Here is a 23,094-nt window from a genome sequence, read left to right as displayed (position 1 = left end):
CAGCTGGGCCTTTCCTTAAATTACACGTAGGAGATGGGTGTCTTTGCACGTTAGAGCAGAGTAAATACTGCAAAATAAAATCGCTGAAACTGTTTTCTGAGCTGGGAAGGGCAGATGCTTGACCGTACTGGAGGAGTGCTGTTTCAGGGGTTAAGTATACTGTCACAGCCAAAAGGGTACGAGCTCAGTGATTTTTTTAGCCTTTTCTTGAGAATGTCTCAATCAATACACTGGCTGAGGCTCTCCCCATCCTGCTTCCAAATGTGCATCGTTCACCTCGGGGCTGGGGGGGGGGACGTACCAACAACCAAGCTCCCTGAGACGCTGCACCCGTGCACGTGTGCGTGGGCAGGGGATGTGAAAAGGGTTGGAGTCAAGCTCAGCCCGTGGCTGTCTTTATGCCGGGACCAGCTGAGTTACAGACAGGATCTGGTGCTGGTATAGTAAAAACTGTTTGCTGTGCCAGTTCAAATCACATTCCTACGGTTTACTTTATCCTAATAAGTAGAGGGGGAAAGAGGCAGGAGGGAGAGAACGTGCACACAAGACAGGGAAGGGGGAAGAAGGAATTTGCTCCTGCTGCAAGGCGGTAAGATGGGCACAGAGGGCAGGAATTCATGTGCTGTAGCCTGGGTATAAAAATGCCATTCAGAGGGGTAAAAGTTCTCTAAGTCCTGGCCAGAGCTCTGGCCTTGGAGGGTCTGTTGAGACTCCCAGCAAAAGGCCAATTAATGGCACTTATTATGATGGAAGTTACCTTTAGATAATTATTTATTTTTAAATATAATCCATATTGCACGATGAGGAGGACTAACTAGTACGAGTGGAATTACTAAATGTCTAAATGTGACTGCTTACACTGTTTGCTGGGAAATGCTACGAGCTATCACAAAGCTACCTATCGCTATATTTTATCTTCTCAAGCAAGAAAGAAATATGACTGGAAGTTTCATTAAACTGTTCTCATCAGAAATTGTCCTATTATTTTGAAGAATGCTACACATGAACAAAATGCATTGAAAATGTTGTACTTTATAAAGATTGTATAAAGACTTGCTTTTGAGAAAAAAAAACTTGCCATGTCTTGCTTTTGAGAAAATTAATTCAAACTATTTGCAAATAAATCTGGAAAATTACGAAAATGGGTTATTTTTAGGACCTACAAAATAGACACCAATTTGAAAAGTGATTTTTTTTGCCCAAAAATAATTTCCCACTGTTCAAAAGCAGCTGTTTCCAGGGGGCTCCTTTCACTGCTGTCCCACATCCCAGTGGACCTGGTGGGATCCGGGGTTTTGGCAGGCGTCAGCAGGCTGGAGGAGCTGCTGGAGCGGAGTCTTCGGCTGAGAACACAAATCAGCATCAAAGTCTCATACAACCACAGAAGAGCACAGAGAGCAAAATTGGAAGGTACAATTTACAACTTTGAAATCATTACGTAAATAGTCACAAAAGCCTCAGAATTCTAGAAAGTTTAAAAGTACATAACAGCATCCTTAAATCTTATTTTTTATTTTCTTTAAAACACCTTTTACTGAGCAATTTCAAAGCGTATGTTTTTACAGTTTTCTGAACGGTTCATCTCTGGGGCACGCACACGCTCCCAAACAGGCAGAGCACGACCGGCTGGAATTAACTGCATTTCCCTGCCAGTCTCTGCCCCTTTCCAGCGCGGTGCTGTGAAAAGTGCTCCTGAGCCCAAGGTCACACGTGAAGGACTGCTGGCACTAAAGACCTATCATCAGCCCTGACGGGTTTGTCCTTTTAATGCAGACGATACAGGCCTGGTTCATCTTCTGCAGCAAAGAAATATATTCATGTAAGTTCACTCTCAGCACTTCCACACGCTCTGTGAATCTACTAATCGAGAACGATACGTGTTGTGTATGTGGAGGTACGCGCCTATGAAAGCAAAATTATTGGTGCCGACACAGAATGGCACCCAAATGATTAGGAAAAGCAGTACCACCAGAAACTCCTTTATTAAGAAAGAAAGAAAGAAAATAAAAACAAACTGAGGAAAATGTCTGGGTGTCTGAATCTGTAATTCCCTCTCTCTGAAATTAAGAGAAACTTTGCAATGGTAGTTTAGTTCAGCGAAACGTTTGACTTCTCACATCAGTGGAAGGAGAATCTGGGAAGCAAATATTTCTCTCCTGTGTCTTCTTTCAAGATTTTAAAATGTTTCCTTGTCTCAGGAAAATGTGAAATGAATAGGAGTTTAATGATCTGAAAATCAAGCGATGGGAGCAGGGAAAAGTTTTGAACAATCTAATCGTTTAATCAAAGTCATATTAAATTATTTCATTTTATTTTTAATATTTAACTTTTTTGTCAATAATTTCAAACCAGAGATCTGATCTGAGTTTTAAAAATCTAACACTGCAAACTGAAAAGTTAAGTAAATTAAAAATAAAGAAATTTATTTTGAAAATGTCAAAACATCCTCTAACGATATATTCGAACAACACTTTTTCTATTTTTATTTTTTTTCTTTTCATTTGAAGTATCCCACAAACAGATCTGTTGGGTGGGAACTATTCAAACAGGAATCTGCTCTTCCTTCCTCCGTCTCCTCTGGCTGCCCGGGGCCGTGGGGGGGGAGCTGGGGCACAGGGTTTCCCCAGTGCCGCCGTCCCAGCGCTGCTCCCCTGCGGCCAGTCCCGGCGCCCCTTTGCCACTTGCTCTTTTATGCCTCTTTTACACCAAATCATCCGTCTCACCGGGTCCATGGGGCGATGCCGAATGAGGCTCAGGGTAACTCTTCGATGCCCGTGTTGCCTCCCTGGGTGAACCCCCCCATTCAGAGGGACAGAAACGAGCAGTGCCCTTGATGCCAATCACGATATTTTGGTGCACAACCAGGAGCCCAGGTCCGTTACGGCTGCTCCGTGTGACTGGTGGCCGGCTTTGCACCACCCTGCCAGCGCCGTCCATCACCGCTGCCCCCGCGGGCGCCGAGGGGACTCCTTCGCCAAAGAACCGACGGGAACGTCCCTCCTGGAAAGGGGGAGGAAGAGCCTGATGGGACCAAAAGGGAAATGCAATCGAAATAGAGAAGCAATGACCATCAGGACATCAGGGCCAGCAGCCTTCTCCCCTATCATTGCCCAGAGTTTTTTTCCTAGAAATAGACTAAAAACAGGCATGGCAGAAAAATCACCATTTCATTCTGACCAGGACTGTAAAGACAACCAACATGAAAATACCCATCGTATACTCGATTTACACATTCAGCCTCAAAACTCCATTTGTAGAAAGATGCTTCCGGTGGTGCTTTGGGAAGAGCTGTGCGCGGCTGGGGAGGGCAGCACGCCGGCAGCACGGGGCTCTGCAGGTCCACCTGGGAAGGCTGGCGTTCACCGGTGCATCCTTGACTTTGAGATCTGGGCTGGAGAAGGAGCACCACCGTGCAAACCCAGCAGCTGCCGCGGGGCTCGAGGAGGCAGCCGGACAGTCCGGACCCGCTCCCAAAGAGGGGATCAACATCGACCTGATCCGAGGTTCATGGCTGGAGCCCAGTGCTCTGTTCAGCCCATCTCTACCGCAACAGAACAGCACAAGAACATTCTGCATTACGTGTTTCAATCTTTTAAAGGTTAAGAAACACATACCATTGTTTTCCTTGTTCTTTAAGTCACACTCATCGTGTGGCCACATCGGTTGTATCTCTGGGAACATATTCTTCTAACATTATACCAGAAAACCAAAATATTTACTGGAATTATCTGTCTCTCGAGGTCCTAGTCAAAGTGGGTTTTTGAGCTTTCAGTCAGATTTGGGTGCTTCTGAAAGCTATTGATTTGAAGAAATCCAGGACTGGCTCCCAATAACCGTGTTATTAAGAGTGTACATCAGCAAAGGCATTTCCTCTTTCATCCTCTATCTTTTGTACGCTTTGTTAAGTTAGAAACCCAAATCAACATAAAATGCTTGCCAAGGGAAGGGAGAAATGTATTCAGATTTAATCTAGTGATTACAGTTCATTTGTTGCAAACAGCTCCTTTATCAAGGCCATCAGGTGAATTATTAACCTCTTCCATCCACAAATAGAAAAATACCTTCAGTCACAAGGAAGCAATGCCAAAAAAAAGGTTACACAGGTTATTTGCAGGCACATCAGAACGGCACACAGCAAGGCTCGCTCCGCAGCAGAAAATACTGCTTGGGGGGGCAAGGGGGGCAGAAAAGCCACCTGATGCCCCGCGGGGTTGACAAGGTGGCTGTCCTGGCGGGAGCAGCGACATCCCGGCGTCCTGACACCTCGCTGCTTCTCGGTGGCTCTGCCTCTGCCTGGCTGCATATTGCATCACACAGCGAGAAAAACATTCCTGGGGAAGCGTTTCCCCAAAGTGGCTGGTATCTCAGAGGTGACATTATCGCAAATGCACTGCTGCTGCTCTCATCCTCCAGAACAGCGGAGAGGCTGCTGCTGCCTGCTGCATGGAACACTAAGCACTCCTCGCAGGTTACTCGCAGGGTTACTACAGCCAAACCTCACCAGTTAATTCTGCTATCGGCGTGGGTCTGGCGTGTCTCCAGCCCCTGGGGTGCTCCTGGACATTGGTGTGACCAGTAGTTTCAGCAGACCACTAGTTTCGAGCAGCTGGGGAGCAGGCACAGAACAGGTAATACAGCTTCTGAGCAATTAATTCAGCACATAAATAGCGTAGCAGTTTAGCAGGTACACGCTGCTCTCCCTTCTAGTCAGCCCTGACGCTGGTCTCCGGGCTCTGCAACAGGTAAGAGAGGTATTTCTGGGTGCAGGCTGTGGGAAGGGGAGTCATGGCTGTGCTGGGGAGCAGGGGTTTAATTTGGACTTTCTCCCAAAAAAAGGATTATTGGGGCCACTGAAGCCCAACAGGGTGACAGAACGGCTCTGGCAGCGGTGGGAGGACAACCAGAGAGGACGGGTAGAGAAACCTGCGTTGGGAAAGCTGGAAAATGAAGGGGCAAATGTGGTACATCGGTAAACGAGGATCAAGGCGAACTCGTGGTGTTCTAAAATGTACGTAAGGGAAAGGAGTCAGGAGCAAAGATTAGTTTAAATAGAATGAGAGAGAAAACAATAAAATAAACTCAACAAAGTGTCTTGCCCGTCCTGCCTTTAGCAGGGCGCCTGTCACACCGCAGGGAAGCACCCAGGAGCAGCAGCAGGTAGACGTTCTCCACCCACCTCCGCAGAGCCCCGCAGAAACTCGGGTCCATCTGCAAGGAGGGAGGTCCTGGGACGGCCCCTGGTCACACTAGAGCAACCGCTTGTTTCAGAATACAAATCATCCCCATATAAACTAGTACAAAACCAGCATCTTGCTTTACATGACCTCCGTAAATCATACTTTGTGTCTTCCTATTATATCAGCTTGCTGGGAGTTTTGAGAATAAAAGCTCTTGTTGGCAGATGTATTTGACTAAGCAACCACAGAACGTCATCTTTGGCCTGTATACTTTTTAAGAAGTAAAATAATTCTTCAAAGGTACCAAAAAAAAAAAAAAAAAATCAGGCACCAGGCAATGAAATTTTACCCAAGGAGCTAAGGAAGCCTGGAGGTGGACACGACGCCCTGCCCGCCGTCAGACCTGCTGCATTCGCTGCCCGGGGAAGCTGGCACTACAGGAGGGGGAGCTGGACATCGCAGCTCGTGCACCAGCTCACATCCCAGCTGCTGAACGGGTCACGCTGGTAATGCCTGAGGCAGAAGTGGCCACGTTTGTTCCTTCATTTCAAAATGAATCTGCTGACAGAGGCAAAAACCAAGCAGAGGGTTGCCATGAACAGAGGGACACTGCTGTCCCTCAGCTGCACCCACCATCGCCTCACTTCTCAAATGATTCATTTTGTTCCAAAAAACAGAGACGAGCAGTGGGGCTTTGAAAAGCACTGTGCAGCTTGGGGAAAAAGGAAAAAAAAAAAAAAAAAAAGCAACAATAAACCAAGCTATAAACCAAGTTCACTAGCCTGTTACACCAAGGTTAAAAAAAAAAAGTCATTGAAATAAGAGTCACCAGTAGGTCAAGCTTTACACATTTTAACTAGTCACATTAAAGCAGAGCGTGGCTGTTCCCAAACTGCGTTTACTGCTTCCAAATCCTAGTTTAGAGCAAGGGCTCAGAGGTCACTCATTAGACAGGACTTTCTCCTGCTTCTAATAAAAATTCCCATCTGCCTCACGGGTGTGATCCCAAATAAGGGCAAATGGAAAAAGAGGAACCACCCTTGCCTTCAACACAGATCACTACAACTGCCAAAACCCAGCTTATATTTAATAAATGCAATGTAGATTGTTTTATTTGACCTTCTGTTCACAAAATAATTTTATTATATGTATGAAAGCAGCATACAGGCAATAAAATTATGAAAACATTCACAATACATAAATACACAGACCTGATGCAGGATGTATAGAGTTCATTAGACTTAAAATTTTTTTCCCCTCTCAGTTCTCTTTTCCTGACAACACATTTTTTGATATATGTTATGAAAAAGTTGCTCCAAAGGGTATTTTCTCCCATTCAGAAAACAAATAGCTTGCTTTGAATGCTGCCGAATAGTAACACCCCATGTTCCTGTTGCTAACGTTCACTGATTGCTTTTGGCGTGACAAAGGGAAAGCAGCAAGGAAGGACAATTGAAAAGGAGCAGGTTTTTTTTTTAATTAAACATTGGCAACTTTTTTGGAGCTCACAGGACATTTTTGAGGTGGGAGCTGCAGTTCCATCCGTATTTAGAAACGTCTTAATCCAAAGTGGTAATGAGGCACTATTCCTTATTGAATGGACTATTGACATGGTAATTACTAAAATGTAATGTCCTCCTGGTTTCCAAAGTAAAGCACTAGGTACCTCACTTTTTAATTCTGACCGTGATACAGCAGCAGACAGACAGCATGATCCTGGTGGTACTGCAATAATACAGATGATAACGAGGTTTGGCATGTTTACTACCATTATAACCAATCGTGTTTGTTCAGAAAAGATATCCAAGACTTGAAATAAGAAAAGTCTGACAAAGCTGTTTATCTTACATAAATACAAAACATTATATACGAAGAATTGTTATCTAAGAAGCTTTTCTTCTCAAATTGGATTCTTCTTAAGGTTGTAGTCATATTTAAGGTATTTACAGATCCACAAACTTGACATTCTAGCAAAGTCTTTGTAACGTGAAACTTTTTTTAAAAATAAATAGCAGCAATTTCTTTTATTTCTATAAGGGAAAAGAATTCACAACTCAGTCAACGCTGGTCCTATCTTTTGAAAGAAACCCCACTTAAAACAAAATAAGCCCACAAGCAAACGAACTCCACACAGCATCGGTTTTGTTGATTCCTTAATTTCTTGCTGAGCTTCTTAACATCCCTTCATTCCCCTCAGCGGCTCTTCAGACTATCAGAGCTTGTAATAAAGTGCTGACTGGTTGACTGGTCAAAATGCAGTTATGACACTCCAAAAATATCCCATTATTTAAACATCTTAAATAACATAAAGCTAGATCTGTTATAACATATGAAAAATATCAATTTAAAACAATAAATAAATAAAACCAGTATCAACATATTACCTCCCAAAGCTTTAAAAATAACCATTCTCGTTATAAGGCTCAATTATTTGTCAGAAATAATTTTAAGAAGGCATCTATCTACCTTTACAATCCCTCAGTCTTTAATTAGGACCTGTTAACACCCACTATCACAAGACACAGCAATCTTTTAACTTCTAGTAAACATTAATCTTTAAATACTTAACATTTATCTTTTGCCTCATTTTAAGCTAGAAACTGGTTTCTCTGTGTAGAGAAGCAATATTTTCTTTGTCACTGCACTGTATCTAAATTTGTATATTTTCCTCAGTACAAACAGTACAGTTTAATATCCTTTTTTTAACCAATTTTCAGTATATTTTCCTGCTTATTGTTTTAAATGTTAAATTTGCTTTGAACGCCAGGAAAACGAATTCTGGGCTTGGTGTAAATGTGGTTTTCTCCCTAGAGCTTAATTTCTTACCAAAAAATCTTTTATATCTTTTTTTTTTTCCTTTTAGAGATTATTACAATACACACTCTTAGGTCTTGTTGGGTAAACCTTACTGTTCAGGTTTTATGCTGCCCATTTTGTGTAATGGGATTGATCTTTTCCAAAGAAACATCAGCTTCATAATCCAAGATACCCGACAGTGCTGGAGACATTTTCTCCAAGGTCTTAGATAGTTCACCCTCTTCTTCCTTTTTGAGAGGTTCTTCTTCCGGACAGATAATTGCATGTGGAATCAGATAAACCAGATTCGACTCTTTGGGGCTGGACCCTTTGGGCTCATGTTGGCTCGAAAAAACAACTGCTCCGTTATTGTTAATACTAACAGTCTCTATAGCATTGCTGGACATAGGGCAGAGCCTGTAGCATCCTAGCAGGGTTGAAAATGCCTTGCGGAAATCAGCATTGAAGGCATAAATTATTGGGTTGAGGGAAGAATTAGCCCATCCAAACCAAACAAAAACATCAAAGGTGGTGGAATTAATGCAGAAAGCTTCTGCTCCCTTGGACGGTTGGGTAGGCTCGCAGAAGGGAATCATGCAGTTCAATACGAAAAATGGCAACCAGCAGCACACAAACACCCCCATGATCACCGACAAAGTCTTTAAAACCTTCGTTTCCCTCTTGAAGGACATTTTGAAGTTGCTCTCTGGTTGCTGGCAGTCCATACTGCTTCTGTTGCCGCTCGTGTTCTGGCAGTTCTTGGCATGCACTGCTGCTCTCTCCAAAGCTGAGATGCGTCGTATTTGCTTCTGAGCAATCCGGTATATCCTCGTGTAAGTTACTATCATGATGGCCACAGGTATATAGAAGCTAATAAGAGAAGAGGAGATGGCATACATCCTGTTTAGGCTAGAATCACAGTTGTCCATGCTTATACCTTGTAAGCTGGCATTTAGGTCCAAAAAGCTTGTGGTTGTAGCCTTGTGCCAGTTCAGCTGCACGGGGATGAAGGAAATCAACACGGACAAAGTCCACGCCACGCTAATCATAATGAAGGCTGCCTTGGGGGTCATCTTCCTCTCGTACCTAAATGGGCTGGAGATGGCCCAGTATCTGTCCACACTAATGACACAGAGATTTAAGATGGAGGCTGTTGAGCACATAATATCAAAGGCCACCCAGATGTTGCAAAATGAACCAAAAGGCCAGAAACCAGCAATCTCAGCCACAGCTTTCCACGGCATGACCAAAACTGCCACTAAGAGATCTGACACGGCCAAGGAGATGACAAAGAAGTTGGTCACCTTGGACCTGAGGTGGCGAAACCTAATGACGGCTGCACAGACCAACGTGTTTCCCAGCAGCGTGGAGAGGATCAGCAGCGAGAGGAAGCAGCCCGTGAGGATCCGAAAGGAAGAGTCCCTTTCCACCAGCAACCCTTCCCCGTCCATAGTGGTGTCGTTCCAAGTCATAGTTTCTCCTGAGGGAAAATCATATTATGATTTTCATGATGACATCAGCTCCTTTCCTTGCAGAGATCAGAGACATCAGACGTCCATTAATTACTCATCATCAAAACAGACCAAAGGTCCTTTCTTAGAGTCCCTTTGCCCCCAGATGGACTTCACCCACTCTGAATCTCCCTGAACAACACTGAAAGCTCTATAGCAGGAACTGAAAACACACAAATACAGTCCATGCTACAGACTGGTTTTTTAAGCAATCCCTTCAGAAACACACTGCACCACCCCAGCATGAAGTAGCCTAATTCAGACAGCTCACCTGCAAATGCTCTGCTGCTGTCCTCTGCAAATATACCCTACAGACAGGAAAGCAATCACTTTTCCATGCTTGCATATATTCCCATTTAAATAGGCTATTGATCGAGTGTTTCCAGCGTCCATTGCACTAGCCCTTCATATTTACTGAAGCGTACTAAACGAGGTGCTTTTTCTCTAGTTTAGTTTCCTAAATGTCTTGCTGATGAAACACTCCATCATTCCTCCTCGGTACACTCCTCTTACAAAATGCATCAGTTCTCTAGTTCTGGGCAGCGTCAGAGAGCAATTCTTCACTTTGTTTTAAACTGGTTTAAGTTTTACACTTCTGAGACAGAGAAAATAAACATACGGGAGGTGCGTTTCAAAGGTTTTCAGTAAGAAGTACCTCAGGTTATTTAGTTTTATTTAAATGAGAAATGCTGGCTCCTACCTTTCACCTCTGATTCTCTGTTTGCTCTGGGATGCAGGGCCGTCTCTCCTCCTCTTTTAGTTTTGGAATTGCATAGCAAATCTTATATACAAAGCCAACACAGAACCACTGCATTGCATCAGGTGTGTGTGTGTGTGGTTTTTTTCCCTGAAAGTGCAAATTGGCAGGGGAGAAGTAAAAACAGGAGCCGGCAGAGTTTGACCATGAGGAGTTAGTTTTCAAGGGAGCAGCAGGTCTGCGCTGTCGGACCCCACCGGCGTGCGCCCAGCTCCCTCCATCCCACGGTCCCTGCTGATCACTCTGCAAACTTTGTTGGCCGGATCAGTCCCAGTCGCACTTTGTACATCCCGTCGAAGCGGCACATCAGGGCAAATCATCCCAGGCAAAAGGCACGGTATTCCCAACACTGGCAAGAGCCGAGTACCAGTTCTTTCTTGTGTTGTTCACTGGAAGGAGAAAGAAGGGCGAGAGGAGGAGAAGGACCTGAGTGACCTCCCTGCAGCCACGACGCGGGGTGCGACGCCGGCGATGCCCGCAGCGGGTTCCTCTTCCAGCGGGGCCAAGTCGCTTTAACGCTCCTCTGCCGGGTTACAGCTCTCCACAACTACCCCGGGAAAATCCCACCTCCTGCTCGGCGGGGCTGCGCTCCAGGGATCGGGTCCAGCTTTTACCATGCTTTTTCCTTCTCAGAAAAGCGCAGGCGGAGGCAGCTCCTCACGCTCTCCCGCAGCCTGCCCCGGGCCGCGCATCTCCGGTGCCGGGCGGTCCCGGCGGCAAAGGCTTTCTTCTGCCCGGGGCAGGGCTCGGCAGCATCGCCCCTCCAGGAAAGGTCTGTCTGTCTGCCTGGCGTCTCCTTCCTAAAGGATTAAGACAAGGGAAAGACAGGCATGGAGGCACGCAGCGAGCAAAAGGCAACCCCCCTTCGCCTCCTTTAACATCTTCGGGCGGGCGCAGCTTCTTCTGGGCAGCCTCTCCCCGATTTTTCTGCCTTCCTGGGGAATAACGGCCCGGCCGGCCAGGCAGCCGGGGCGAGAGGCAAAGCCGGGCTCCTGGAGTTCAGCGCAGACGGGATTACTTTGCCCTATCGTGAGCTCCGCCGAGCTCCGGGACGCCTGGGGGGCTCTGTGATGCCTCGGCGCTGCGAGCCAGCTGAGTTCAATTAATTGATGCGGAAAGTAAGTACCGGCACCTAACTTCGGGCTGGGCGATGCTCAGGAGGCGGGCTGCAGGCCGAGGCACCCGCGGCTTCCCCGACCCCCGGGGGAGCAGCGCTACCCCAGGGCACGCTCAGGAAGCGGGGGGGGTGGTGGTGGTGTCAGCCGGGACCCCCTCCCGGCACAGCGGGGAAGGGGTGGCAAGCGCGGCGGTACTCACCGGCGCGGGGAGGGCCGGGGCTGGCGGCGGGCTGCAGCCGGGGCAGCACACCGCTCCGCGCCGCCTCTCCGCCGCCTGGCGCAGCCCCGCGCCCCCGCGGCTCCCGGCGCAGCCGCGACCGCCGGGCTCCCTCTCCTGGGCGGCTGCGGCCCCGCGCCCCGCCGCGCCGCCCCGCGGAGGCGGCCGCCAACCCCGTCGGGTGCGAGGCAGCCCCGAGGGGAAGGGCTGCGCCGGGATGCTCCGCGTACCGTTCCCCCCCCCCCCGCCCCCCCCCCCCGTCCGAGCCCGGACCCGCCGCCAAACGAGCTTAAACCCCGGGTTCCTAACGCAGGCGAAGGGCGCCGTTATCCCTGCGTGTAGGCAGGGAGGGAAGGGGGGGGAAAGCCAAAGTCCGGGTTCCCAGGGGTGTGTAGCTGCCTGAGGACGCGCACCCTGAACTAACTTGTTCGAGATGAGGCGAGGGGACAGCAGAGGAACAACTTCGGACCCGCCGGAGCCTCGGGGCGGGCACCCCCTGATGGCAGATGCGGAGTTCGGGGCAGCTGAGTTTGTGTCTGCAAACGGTTCAATGAACTCCGTCCTTGTGCACAAAGATCTGTCACTCTCTTCAAACCGTGTTTTCTCTGCAAAAATCTTCAAGTTCGGTAGTAAGCACCAAGACCAGAGCGGTTACATCTCAAACCCCTTCTTTCTCCAAAAGGGTTTTTTCTTCCTTACCTTACCTGCAATAAGCAACAAAGGAAGGTGAACATGCTGATTTGCAAGTTGCTACCTTTGCATAGGATTCTTTCTTAAAAAAAAAAAAAATCAGAAAATGAAGGTAAAAGACATAGCAGGGAGATTAAAAACCTCCTAGAAGAACAAATAAGCTCACTAAGTTGTCAAGATAAATTTCCTGGGGTTCAGCATTAGTGAAGTTGCTTTTGTGCCATCTATAATTTTTCATCATGTCAGTTAAAGCAGATACAGTGCTAAGCTAACCTTGACTAGCTAACTAAAACATTTGTTTTCCTTTCCCCCTCTCTTTCGCTCTTTTTTTTTTTTTTTTAACTGCTTCTCAGCAAGTTCTCATTCCCCTCCTCTTATTATCCTGTCCTTCAATCATCATTCACATCAGGAGGGTGAAAATAGACAAGAAAATGAATCCTGTGCTGTTTGGTAATAGAGATCTCTAATGAAACTCATGAGTTTTCTTTTTCTATTTGCAAGATTTTTTTTCTTTTTTTCTCCTGTTCTTCTTAAAGCACAACACAGATGAGGTTTACTGCGTGGTACTTACCTTCTGAAAATGTAGCACGCTCCTGTCTCTCAGTAGATACCCTAGGGTGAGGGCAGCATTGCCTGCATAAGAAGTCACTGAGCACTTGATTTTATTTGTAGCAACTTCCAGAGGCCCCTCCGGAATGGCTTTCTACCACAGCCATCCTGGATTATTCCAGGAGAAATCACTGCTCCAGAATACACAAACAGCACAATCTTTCAGGCATACTGGAGAGAAACGCCGAGGTACATATTGCAGAGAAGAGAGCAGCCTGCTCTCAATCATCTGCTTATTGACTCATCCAGCAAACTCTGCTTTTCAGTTCATTTTTGCTAGGGAATAGCCTTTCCTGGGAAAGAGGCTGAATTCACCCTTGGAAGACCCTAATGCTGCTCATATAGGTGAGGGTTTAAAACTTCCATTTGAATCTGACAGTAAAAAAAGCCTTTTAGCTTCCTACTCACAGCAGCCTTTAAGAATCTCATGGTTCTTTGTTCAGCCAAGGCAAGTGTCTGTTTAGGAGTCAAAGTCTCTCTTCTGTCCCATCTCTAAGTTTGCGTGGCCAGTTCACGGAAGAACAGGGGTCTGGCTCGGCCGAGACCATACTAGTGGAGCAAAGCCCCTCCGACAGCTACGCAGGTTTCAAACGCCAGCATTTCATGCAGGCCACCCCGCTGTACTCATTTGTCACGTCAGCTAATTTGTAAGCTTGTAAAACTTTCATGACTTAATAGTCATACCCAGGTGAGGAACAAAAGTGAAATCCATTAAACTCCTATTTTTATTTCAGTAAATTTAGTGGTGGGATTAGGCAGCTGATTGGCACTGGGAGCCAGTTACACAAAGCATAGGGTGAATTCTCCTTTCGCTGCTGTCTGGCTAACATGCCTCCAGCCAGCGTGAGAAGGATCAGCTCTTGTCCAGGTCAGGACTTGCCTAAAACTGCCAGCAACAGGACGACAGTGCAGGTGTTTCTTGGGGATTCAGAAACAAGCACAGACCTTGTTTAATTCTCCCTGGGTACCCACATAAAACAGCTGCTTAATTTTATTTAATGCTTTTCAATCGCTACTGAATGATTCTGGAATCAAAGCAATGCCCAGCAAAGGAAAGCTTTTGTGTTTCTATTACCACCCTGCAAGGCACCTGCTCTTCCCAGGAGACTCTGATTGGAGAAAGTCCTATTTGGTCCATATGAAGATTTAAAAATATAAATACTGAGTAACACCTTGATCCAAATGATCTTCATCCAAACAGGAATTAGCTACTGGAAGACCGAGTCAGAGTTGAACGAAGTCCAGATCTTGCATTCAGAGATAAACATGCTTTAATCTACAAAATAGCTCCCATACTAGAGCTGGAGAAAGGCAGCTTCATTTACGAAATAATATTACAGTACATGGATAAAATTGTACTCACGTCACCCTCGGGATGACTTTTTGAGTATGCATGCATGGGATTTATTAAACATGAAATCAGCTGAGGCATGTTAGCAGAACTAATGTCTAAAAGAGCTGTTAGGTTTCTAAATCACTGCTAATAAGCCAAGATAACTTTAGCCTCAATGTAACCTTCTCACAAAAATCAAGGGTTCCTGGAAATCAAACAACAGCTATGAACTCTCTGAAAGATCAGTGAAGCACACTGGCTAAATTGATATTATCGTGTTGGGCATTCCACAGGGAAAACCACAGTAGTGAGTACAAAAGCACAGAGCAAAGAGCTAAGCAGAAAAAAACTATTACTTTGCTGCTAAAACCCTCCCCCCCCCCCATCTCCAAGGATCTCAAGCTCATTCTTGAATGATAAAGATGTACCAGCAGGGAGAAAGGATCAGTGAGAAAAATGGTTGTTAGTCCCCAAACACTGATGACAAGAGGCCTAAATATTCAGTATTGAGTGTAGGCGCTTTTTTTTTCTTTTGACTGTAGATTATGTAGTATGTCCATCTGCAGCTGAACCTCGGAGTCTGGAGGATTCAGTAGGATTGATCTCAAAAAACATATTTCTGTGCACTATTTCCAATGGCAACTGGTGCACGAAGCATCCCTGGGTATCAGGTCACTGGTGAAGTATGTGCAGAAGTCTGGACACTGACAGGGAAAAGGAAAACTAAAAAAAAAAAAAAAAAAAAAACCAGAAACATCATTTATGAAAGTCTGAGTTAATTTTTCAAGGCAGCTAATTCAGGCAGCGGCAGAGCTGGACACAAGGGGTAATGCAAGGAGGGTGTAAGTGGGAAGGATTTGTTCGGCAGTGCTACTAGTTTTCAGGATCTGGAGCTCATGTACTGGCTTCGGGGTGCTCACGAGGCAGGACCAGGCACGCTGCTCCTCTGGCATCTCCCCTCCTGGTACACTGATGCTCGAATGTCGGAGCACAACCCTGGCCCCAGCCGGGAGAGCCCACCTCCATCCCCAGGCCACGGTGGAGGAAGCCTGCAGAAAGGATTTCTGCTCTGCAGGAGACCAGGCAGCAGACTCAAAAAGCAGCCTCGTGTCTGCAGGGCTCTGCACGCACAAGCTTGAGGAGTGGTGGAAACCATAATCTGGTTGTTTGTAAAGGGAAAGGAGCGGTGTTCCCCTCCATTCAGGCTCTGCTCCCCTTTCCTTCCCTCTCTGCATTTGCAGTGCAAACGCAGATCAAAGCTGGTTGGTTTCAGCTGTAAATCCCCAGATTTTACAACAAAATCGCTCTTTTTGGAGAGAAGTGGAAGACAGGAAAGAAAGAGAAATACCAAACCTGTGGCCCAGGATCCGAGCAGAAGCTGTCATCTAAACAGTCCCCAGCCTGCTGCCACGCAGCAGCCATGGGTAATTTAAGCTCGGTGCGATGCTGCCAATAACCGTGTTGTTTAATTGGCAGAGCTTATGCAGTGACTTTTTATGGGGTTTTCCAATTCCAACCACTCACTCCCACAGGTCCAGAGAAAGAAAGATTTTCCGCAGTGAACCCTTGGAGTGACCCTTCCTCTCGCAGCTCGACCGTCCCGTCAAACCAAAGGCCATTACTGGATCTTACATCACCCTGGAAATCGGTCAAGCAGGGAAGCCTAAAATTTTCCCCCTTCTCTTTCTGGGATTTCCATCTGCTGCAGATCCAGGGTAGGAGGGGGATTACTGCCCTGCCAACACTTCCCTCCAGAGTGGGTAGAGAGCCAAGCTGCAGAGGATGATGAGAATAAATTATAGCGGAGCGGAGCGGAGCGGAGCGGAGCGGAGCGGAGAGGAGAGGAGAGGAGAGGAGAGGAGAGGAGAGGAGAGCTCTAAGGAAAGAAAAACGCTTCCTCCAACTGCCTCGTCCCTGCGGCACGGCAGAACAGTGCCAGGAAATCCATAGCAAACCAACAAGACCCCTTCTTTAAAACTTAAACTAAATCAAGAAATACAAAATATCTCAAAATTTCTGCTAATTTCACCGACAAATGTAGACACTTGACGTGCTGCTGAATTTTGTATTCTAATCCATGCATATTAAAACCCTACACAGCTGATTGCTGAGGACCTACTATATGAAATAGCACATAAACTAGTATATAAACATAAAAATAGACTGGGCCATTGCCTCCTAATTTATGCTTTATTTGCATATGCATAATTATTTTTAATACTGTATAGCTTGCATGTTTTTCTTTCACTCCACACTGGACAGACATTTTAGGTTCTCAGAAAAACTGAATATATGAATCAAAAGAAAAGTCACAGAAAAAAAATGACAGCACTTTTAATGTTAAAGATGGCTTTGACATATTAATTAGTATCTCAGAAATGAAATAAAGCCAGTGATACAGAATGATTCATTAGAATGAAATTAATCTGAGAAATAATTAATTCTGAGTGGATGGATAAAAAGAATACAAATAGATATATTAGCAGCAAAACTCTTCACAGATGAGTGCTATAGCGATTTCTAGCAACAGTGGATGAAACTGCAGATAATACAATTTTCTTAGCAGATGGCTTGGTAGGTGGCACTCCTAAACTGGTGTTACAGATTTACTCCTGAGCTCCGTGCCAGCATAAAATGGATCCTTCCCCATATTCCAGCCCAGCCCCTGACTGACGGGTGGAGAAGAACTGTTTAACTTCTACCAGCAGATTTCTGTGGTTTTCTGGTGCAGGACGTGTGATGATGAAGAGTGTGCTTGGTACCTACTGGAGCCCGTTGCCTCTAAAGCTTAGTGGAGCAAGTGAGCAACAGTTTGCACTACAGTTGCTTATTTTTAAGTCCATGTTATTGCACATCCAGTATAGTCAGGCTCCACAGCCCTTCCATCGGCAGGCTACAAATCCTTGAATTAAAGACAATTAAAGATAATTAAACTAATACTTACAAAAAAAAAAAATAGAAGCTGATACTGCACAGAGCATCACTTCATGTTCGTAGTGAAGACCAACAGAGGCATCTCACGCCTGTGCCGCAGGAAGCCACAGGAGCAGGCAGCTCTGCCAGGGATGCCCAGCCAGGGCTCTCTGCAAGGGGGGCAGCCCCACGGTGCCCACGCAGGAGCGCAGCAGGTCCAGCTATGGTACACAGGGTCAACCAGCAGTCCAGCGATGACCAGACCACTCCAAATGTCCCAGTCCTGGAGCTTTGCTGTCTCAGGCAGCATTTTTCCCCTCTGCAGTGCACCAGACAGCCGTTGCGAGGTTGCAGCTGTACCAACCCAGAGGATTAAATAGTTCTTGGAGTCAAGATGCTGATTGTCCAAGTCCTTACCATATCACACAGTCTAGGCTTGATGGCAGTCAGAAATGTTCCACCAAGTTAAATAAAACACTAGAATGATATTCCAAACAAGAATCCAAACCATGGTCTAAAGTTTGGGCTGCTTCACTCCTCTTGCCATAACTTTCTTTGAACTTTTGAAAAACCCCAATGATCTGACTGGATTACCCCAAACTACGATATAATCCCAAATCCACTTTCACCCTAGCTCATCTGGATCTGTTTTCCTGTTCCAGCTTCTGTGCCTGTCCCACCACATCAGGCAGGACTGTTTCATCCCAGCAACATAAGCAACATCTCGCTCTTTGCAGCCTGCCTCGATGCCCTTGGCTTTTCCCTGCCCTGTGCGGCAAAGAGCTGTTGCTGTGACAGTCTCTAACAGACAGTACTTTCCCAGGCTGGAAACGTTCCCTGAATTTCATCATCCATCTGTCAAAATCTGATTCAAGGTCAAGGGCCTTCCAAGTCAGCAAGTTCCCCCTGCTCCCTTCCCGCAAAGCTCAACTGCCCAGGGCTCAGTGCACGATAGGGCTCAGCTCCACTGACGCAGGCATTCAGAGTGAGCTGGTCCTCTCCATTCAGGAGAAGTTCCAATTAGGGATGTCTTCTAGGTACAAGTTACCTTTCAGGAAAGGCTATGGGATCTGATCCTATCTACATTTTGGTTTCATTTTTTTCCCCACTCTTTAGAGTGGGTGATTTTCTCCTGTGCATTTCTCAGCATTACTATGAACTTCCCCCAGGTCTTTAGGAACTACAGGATGTACAGCTTGGCCAGGATTTTTCCATTGCTTTCTTGCATTTTTCTACATCTTTTTAGGAATTTCACATGCTTTTTTAGGATTTTTCTAGTGATCTCTGGGAGTGTCCCCTCCAGCTTTCCAGGAATTTCCAGGGATTTTCATATTGCTTTCTAGGAAACCTTCCCATTGCTTTCCAAGTGTTTCTTTTACCTTACTTGGAATTTACATTTGCTTTCTAGGAATTACCAGCTGCTTTCAAGAAATCCCTAATGCTTTTCTAGAAATTTCCCTGATGCTTTCCAGTAATTGTGCACTATTTATAGGAATTCCCTTCTGCTTTCCAGGAGTTCCCTTCTGCTCTTTAGAAATTTCCCACGGCTTTCTAGGAACCATGCATTTCTTTCTAGGATTCCCTCATTGTCTTCTAGCAATACCTCCTTACTTTATAGGAAATTCCCTCCAGCTTTCTAGGAATTTGTAGCCAACTTTCTCAGAATTCACATTTTGCTTTCCTGGAGTCCCCCCACAGCTTTCTAGGTATTCAATTCTGCTTTCTAAGAATTTCCCATCATTTTCCAGGAGTTCCCTGCAGCTTTCTAGGAATTTCCCATGGTTTTCTAGGTATTTTCCATACCTTTCTAGTAATTTCCTGCTGCTATGAATCTCTCACTGCTCTCTAGGTATTTCTATCAGCTTCCCAGGTATATCTATCGTGCTGTGGCATGGTGTCAAGTGTTGTTCCATGCTCTTCGTGCTGTTGCATGCTATCTTGTGTTGTGGCATGTCATATGTTATTCTGAGTTGTCCCATGCTGTCTAGTTTTGTCATATGTTGTGCTGTCATGTATGGTTCTCTCCTGCTTGCTTGTGTTACTGCATGCCTTCCCGTGTTGTTATAGCATGCTCTTGTGTGAGTCATCTTCTGCTTCCACGTGCCATCAGAGGTTATCAAGTGCATATCTTAATTGCTATTTCCAAAAGTAATCTGAAAGACTCAGGAGGTGATATCTGGTCCCTCGAGGATGATGAAAAAAAAAAATTGTCAGGCCTGGGTGAAGCAGCTGTGAGATCCTGTGGCTGTTCCCTGTGCCCTACGGGATGGTGCTACACCTCCTCTTGCCCCGTACGACATCCATAGCTGCATATTGCCATCCCAGACCAGTCTGCCTAGTCGAGTGTCTCGTTGCCGACAGTGGCTGGCACAGATGCTTCAGAGCATGAAGCATCCCACAGGAGACATTTATAAAATAGCCAAATCATAGAGGAAATGGCTTCCTAATCCCCTTGAAAGGCTGGTTTATCCCTTTAAACGTAGCTTCATGTCTCTTCTAAATGCAGATTGGCTTTTCATGTTCATTCCCTTCCAGTCTTATCTGATATAACTATGCATGTTTTCATCTAGATAAATAGGAAAATTGGGTATGCATCAATTTAGTTTGGCACAGTATAGCATGAGTAACCTAAAATTAGGTTCAAATATTGCAGACAGAGCCAAAAACTTTAACTGATTTTGTAAGTAATCCTATATCAGCTTATATAAGAGTTTCATTACAATTTATATTGCCAAAAAGTGTAGTGTTACTTGTCTGTTTGACCAAATTTCCCTAGATAATAGTTTATTCGTTATCGGCTGAGACTGGGAAAACAGAGTGATGGGTTTTGATATACTGGCACAGACTCGCAGAAATCCCTAGCTCATTTGCTCATTTACAGAAACAATCTTTGAACTTATGGGCACTCCTCAGACTGTACTGACGTCCCTTCCAGCCTGGGGTTTGGATTTTCTACATAAAATTAATGTACAGCAAGTCAGTAGACCATAGGAAATGCTGTATACACATGGTTCACCTCGACCAGTATTCTGCTGCTGATAGCAAAACCCAGCACAAAACCTTCACAGGCACCTCCCATCAAGTGAGTGCTAACAAATAGTTCCCAGAAATGTTGCCGCTTTCTTCTGGCAAACCCCTGATAACAGCCAGCTTGGTGCCAAGGCCAGTTCCTAACACCGTTTTCCAGAGCCAGCAGCTGAAAACTCCCCAGTTCCTCGCACTGCACCTTCAGGGCTGTCACCACACATAGTTTCCCAGCTGCTCTACGACTACTTTTTTCATGGAGCAGAAAAGTCTTGACATATCCCACGCTTGCCTTTGCTCTCTTTGACTGCACTGTTTGCGAGCCAGGGTTGCAGAAAACCTGGTCCTGCAGTGCCACTTACTGGACATTTATGTTAATAAATGCAATGTGCAACGTGCAGCAGCTCTTGGTTTTCCTCAGTTGATTCCCAGTGCCAATTTGAAATGGTAAAACACGTAAAAAGCATTAATGTTCAATGTAGATATTATGAACACAGGAAAGCTTGAGGAAAGCAAATACAGTAAAGCTTATTTCTTAGATGAGGCAGTAATTGTAGAGGAACAGAAATCCTCCTTTTCTGGTGAGCGCAGGGAAGCCTTTGCTCCATAATAGTCCAGGAATTCTTTCAGGTGAAAACATGCAGGTGGTTAAATTCATCCCTAGTTCAACAAATGCAAAGGACTGAATGTACATCTGGAGGTTTGCAGGAGTCTTGTTAATGTATTCCTTAGGAAATAAGGCAACTGAAAGGAATGCTTCAGCAGGACCTAAGGTAGGGCTTATTTGATTAATTCAGTTGTATTCTCTAGGCACGTACTTTCTGTATGTACCGTTAGTACTAGCACTGTAATTTAACCAGCAAGATGCTACACTCTGCGTGAACCTGTAAGAAAACACACACTTGAGCTTACAAATGGGGCACTGACCAAGGTAAGTTACATGGACTGATCGCGTGAGACTGTGTACGAGTCTTTTCGGGGGACCAGGACTTTTGAAGAGCAAATCCGCACTATTCAGCTGCAGATCAATATGCTCAAAACCACGTTCTGGGGTCTGTCCCTCCTGATCCTCCAAGGCAGAGAGCTGGCTGGAGACCAGGGCAGCCCCTCCAGCCCACCCACCCAACCCTCCTGCTCATGGAGGGCACTGATGGGATCCGTACACCAGGTCTCACCTCAGAACAGAAGCAGGATCAGGCCAAAACACACATCTGGATCTAGGAGCTGGCACATCCTCCTGGATTCTGCTTTTTTTTTAATGCGGATGAAAACATTTAAGTGTGAACATCAGTGCAGACAAAGAAACACATGTACCCAGAGATTAGATATTCCTCGTGAATACCCATATTCACCCATTTGCCTTCCAGTTTTGTGGCTCATGAGCAATTGTTGGTTGGTCAGAGCCATCTTGAGACTTTTCAGGATTCATGGCAAAAAATCAGATTTGCTTCCCAGCAATGTGAGAAACTAGTCTAGTGAAAGAGAAATTACGTAGCTGTTCAAAACCATCTGCACTGAATATAGAGCAAATCATTAACTCAATGAATGAATGTGTCCATAGCTTTACATGTAGCAACTCAGAGAAAATATTCAGGTATTAATATATTTTACACTGCAGAATCTGCAAGCAGGGTTTCTGTTGTGACGTGCAGAAAAGAGCATGTGTGGTTTTAAAGCAGATTAACAAGTTAGTATCTTTGGCATATAAGAAAACTAGTAGAGGCAGAAGACATTAGTCATCAGAATGTAAACCATATACCACGGTATCAGTAATACCCACTGGCAACTAATTTGTTTCTGTGCACGACATCCAGCTGTCTCCATTTTCTGAATGAGATATCTTTCCCACTTGGTCATTGCAATGTTTTTAGCAACAAGTGTGAGGGCCAGATACCATCAAAGATGTGTTCAGTATTGGATCTGTCAGTGGTGATGGAGACTGGGATCTGCCTGACAGGATTAAAAAGAGCTAAAGACACTAGCAGTACAGTACATAAATTGTGAACAAATTTTGTTGTGCAAGAAAAATGCAGTGCAAGGGTATCAGTGCCAGTTTTTACTCTTTCATGATGGAATCTCACCTTATATATTTGCACTTGCAACTATTATATATATCCATAAGACCTAGGCTGTGGAGCTACAGGGCAAATGCATAAGTGGACATCTGAGATTTGATGTCCCTGTGCCAGAATGAAAGTTGAATCTTAATTTTTCATTGAAAATCATAAAGTGAGTAGGCTAGTTAAAAGCTGAAAACAAACTCCAGCCTACACAATTATATTTTTATGAAGATTTAAAAAAAAAAAATCCAGTTTTTCACAGAAGTTCCATTTTAACAGCAAAGATTTCACCAGTAAGTGTATCTCCACAAACATTTAATACCTGGGGAGAGTTCTGGCTTTTTAATACAAAATTCCCATTTAGCATCCTGCAACAAGCAGTGCCAGGGAGGTCAGAGCTTGCCAGCCCCATATTCAGAGTGTTAAAGAGTAAGATTTCTCTGCATGCACAGCTTCCACCCCTTCAGGGATGAGACCTGTGGATAGAGCAGCGTTCCTACAAAGGCAATTTTGACAGAAGACCTTAAAGGAGCTGGGCTGGGTTGTAGGCGGTAGTTTCAATCGGGCTCTGTGTTGGCACGTTATTCTGGTCCACAAAAGAGGTTTGCAGGATGTAAATGGGATGCAGTAGAGCTGTGTCTGAACACGTTTTCCCCCATTCCCAGAAGACTAAGCATCACTTTTGGGTGAAGGCCAGCTCACGTGTTGCTGACTTATAACACTATCAGACTTAAACACTAATGTGCTGATTCTTGAAACATGTTAGGGACCTACTTTGTGCCTCTGTCACTATGTTCATCAGTGTAATTGATTCTGCCTACTATTTTTATTAAATCTGAAATGCTTGCACATCTGCTCTCAAATAGAGAAGATATTGGATGCTATAAAA

General features: G+C 45.3%; 2 protein-coding genes across 5 annotated transcripts in view; one reads left to right on the top strand and one right to left on the bottom strand.

The window, feature by feature from the left end:
• The first annotated feature begins 4,695 nt into the window (after positions 1 to 4,695).
• Positions 4,696 to 23,094, top strand: part of SFXN1 (sideroflexin 1) — a 47,474-nt gene continuing 29,075 nt past the window's right edge. Inside the window, exon 1 of the mRNA XM_054841493.1 lies at positions 4,696 to 4,742. The gene's annotated coding sequence lies outside the window, so the exon portion shown is untranslated. The remainder of the gene's footprint in view (positions 4,743 to 23,094) is intronic.
• Positions 6,307 to 11,745, bottom strand: DRD1 (dopamine receptor D1). 4 transcript variants are annotated; one of them, XM_054841491.1, is made up of 2 exons: positions 10,185 to 11,745; positions 6,307 to 9,496 (listed from the first exon to the last, which is right to left on the bottom strand). In XM_054841491.1, exon 2 carries the CDS (start codon positions 9,443 to 9,445, stop codon positions 8,090 to 8,092), a length of 1,356 nt encoding a protein of 451 aa, XP_054697466.1. In that variant the 5' UTR covers positions 9,446 to 9,496; positions 10,185 to 11,745; the 3' UTR covers positions 6,307 to 8,089. The 4 variants fall into 4 exon arrangements, with proteins under 4 accessions (XP_054697466.1, XP_054697465.1, XP_054697464.1 ...); XM_054841490.1 differs by having other exon boundaries at positions 6,307 to 9,453; XM_054841489.1 differs by having other exon boundaries at positions 6,307 to 9,501; positions 10,185 to 11,744.

This window comes from Grus americana, chromosome 14 (genome assembly GCF_028858705.1).
Source record: "Grus americana isolate bGruAme1 chromosome 14, bGruAme1.mat, whole genome shotgun sequence".
Lineage (NCBI taxonomy): Eukaryota > Metazoa > Chordata > Aves > Gruiformes > Gruidae > Grus > Grus americana.
The sequence above is the reverse complement of the archived record's forward strand: the minus strand, read 5'-3'. Positions and strand labels throughout refer to the sequence as shown.

Coding starts and splice junctions, on each gene's coding strand:
- DRD1 (XM_054841491.1), bottom strand. CDS start 9,445: ATGACTTGGAACGACACCACTATGGACGGGGAAGGGTTGCTGGTGGAA.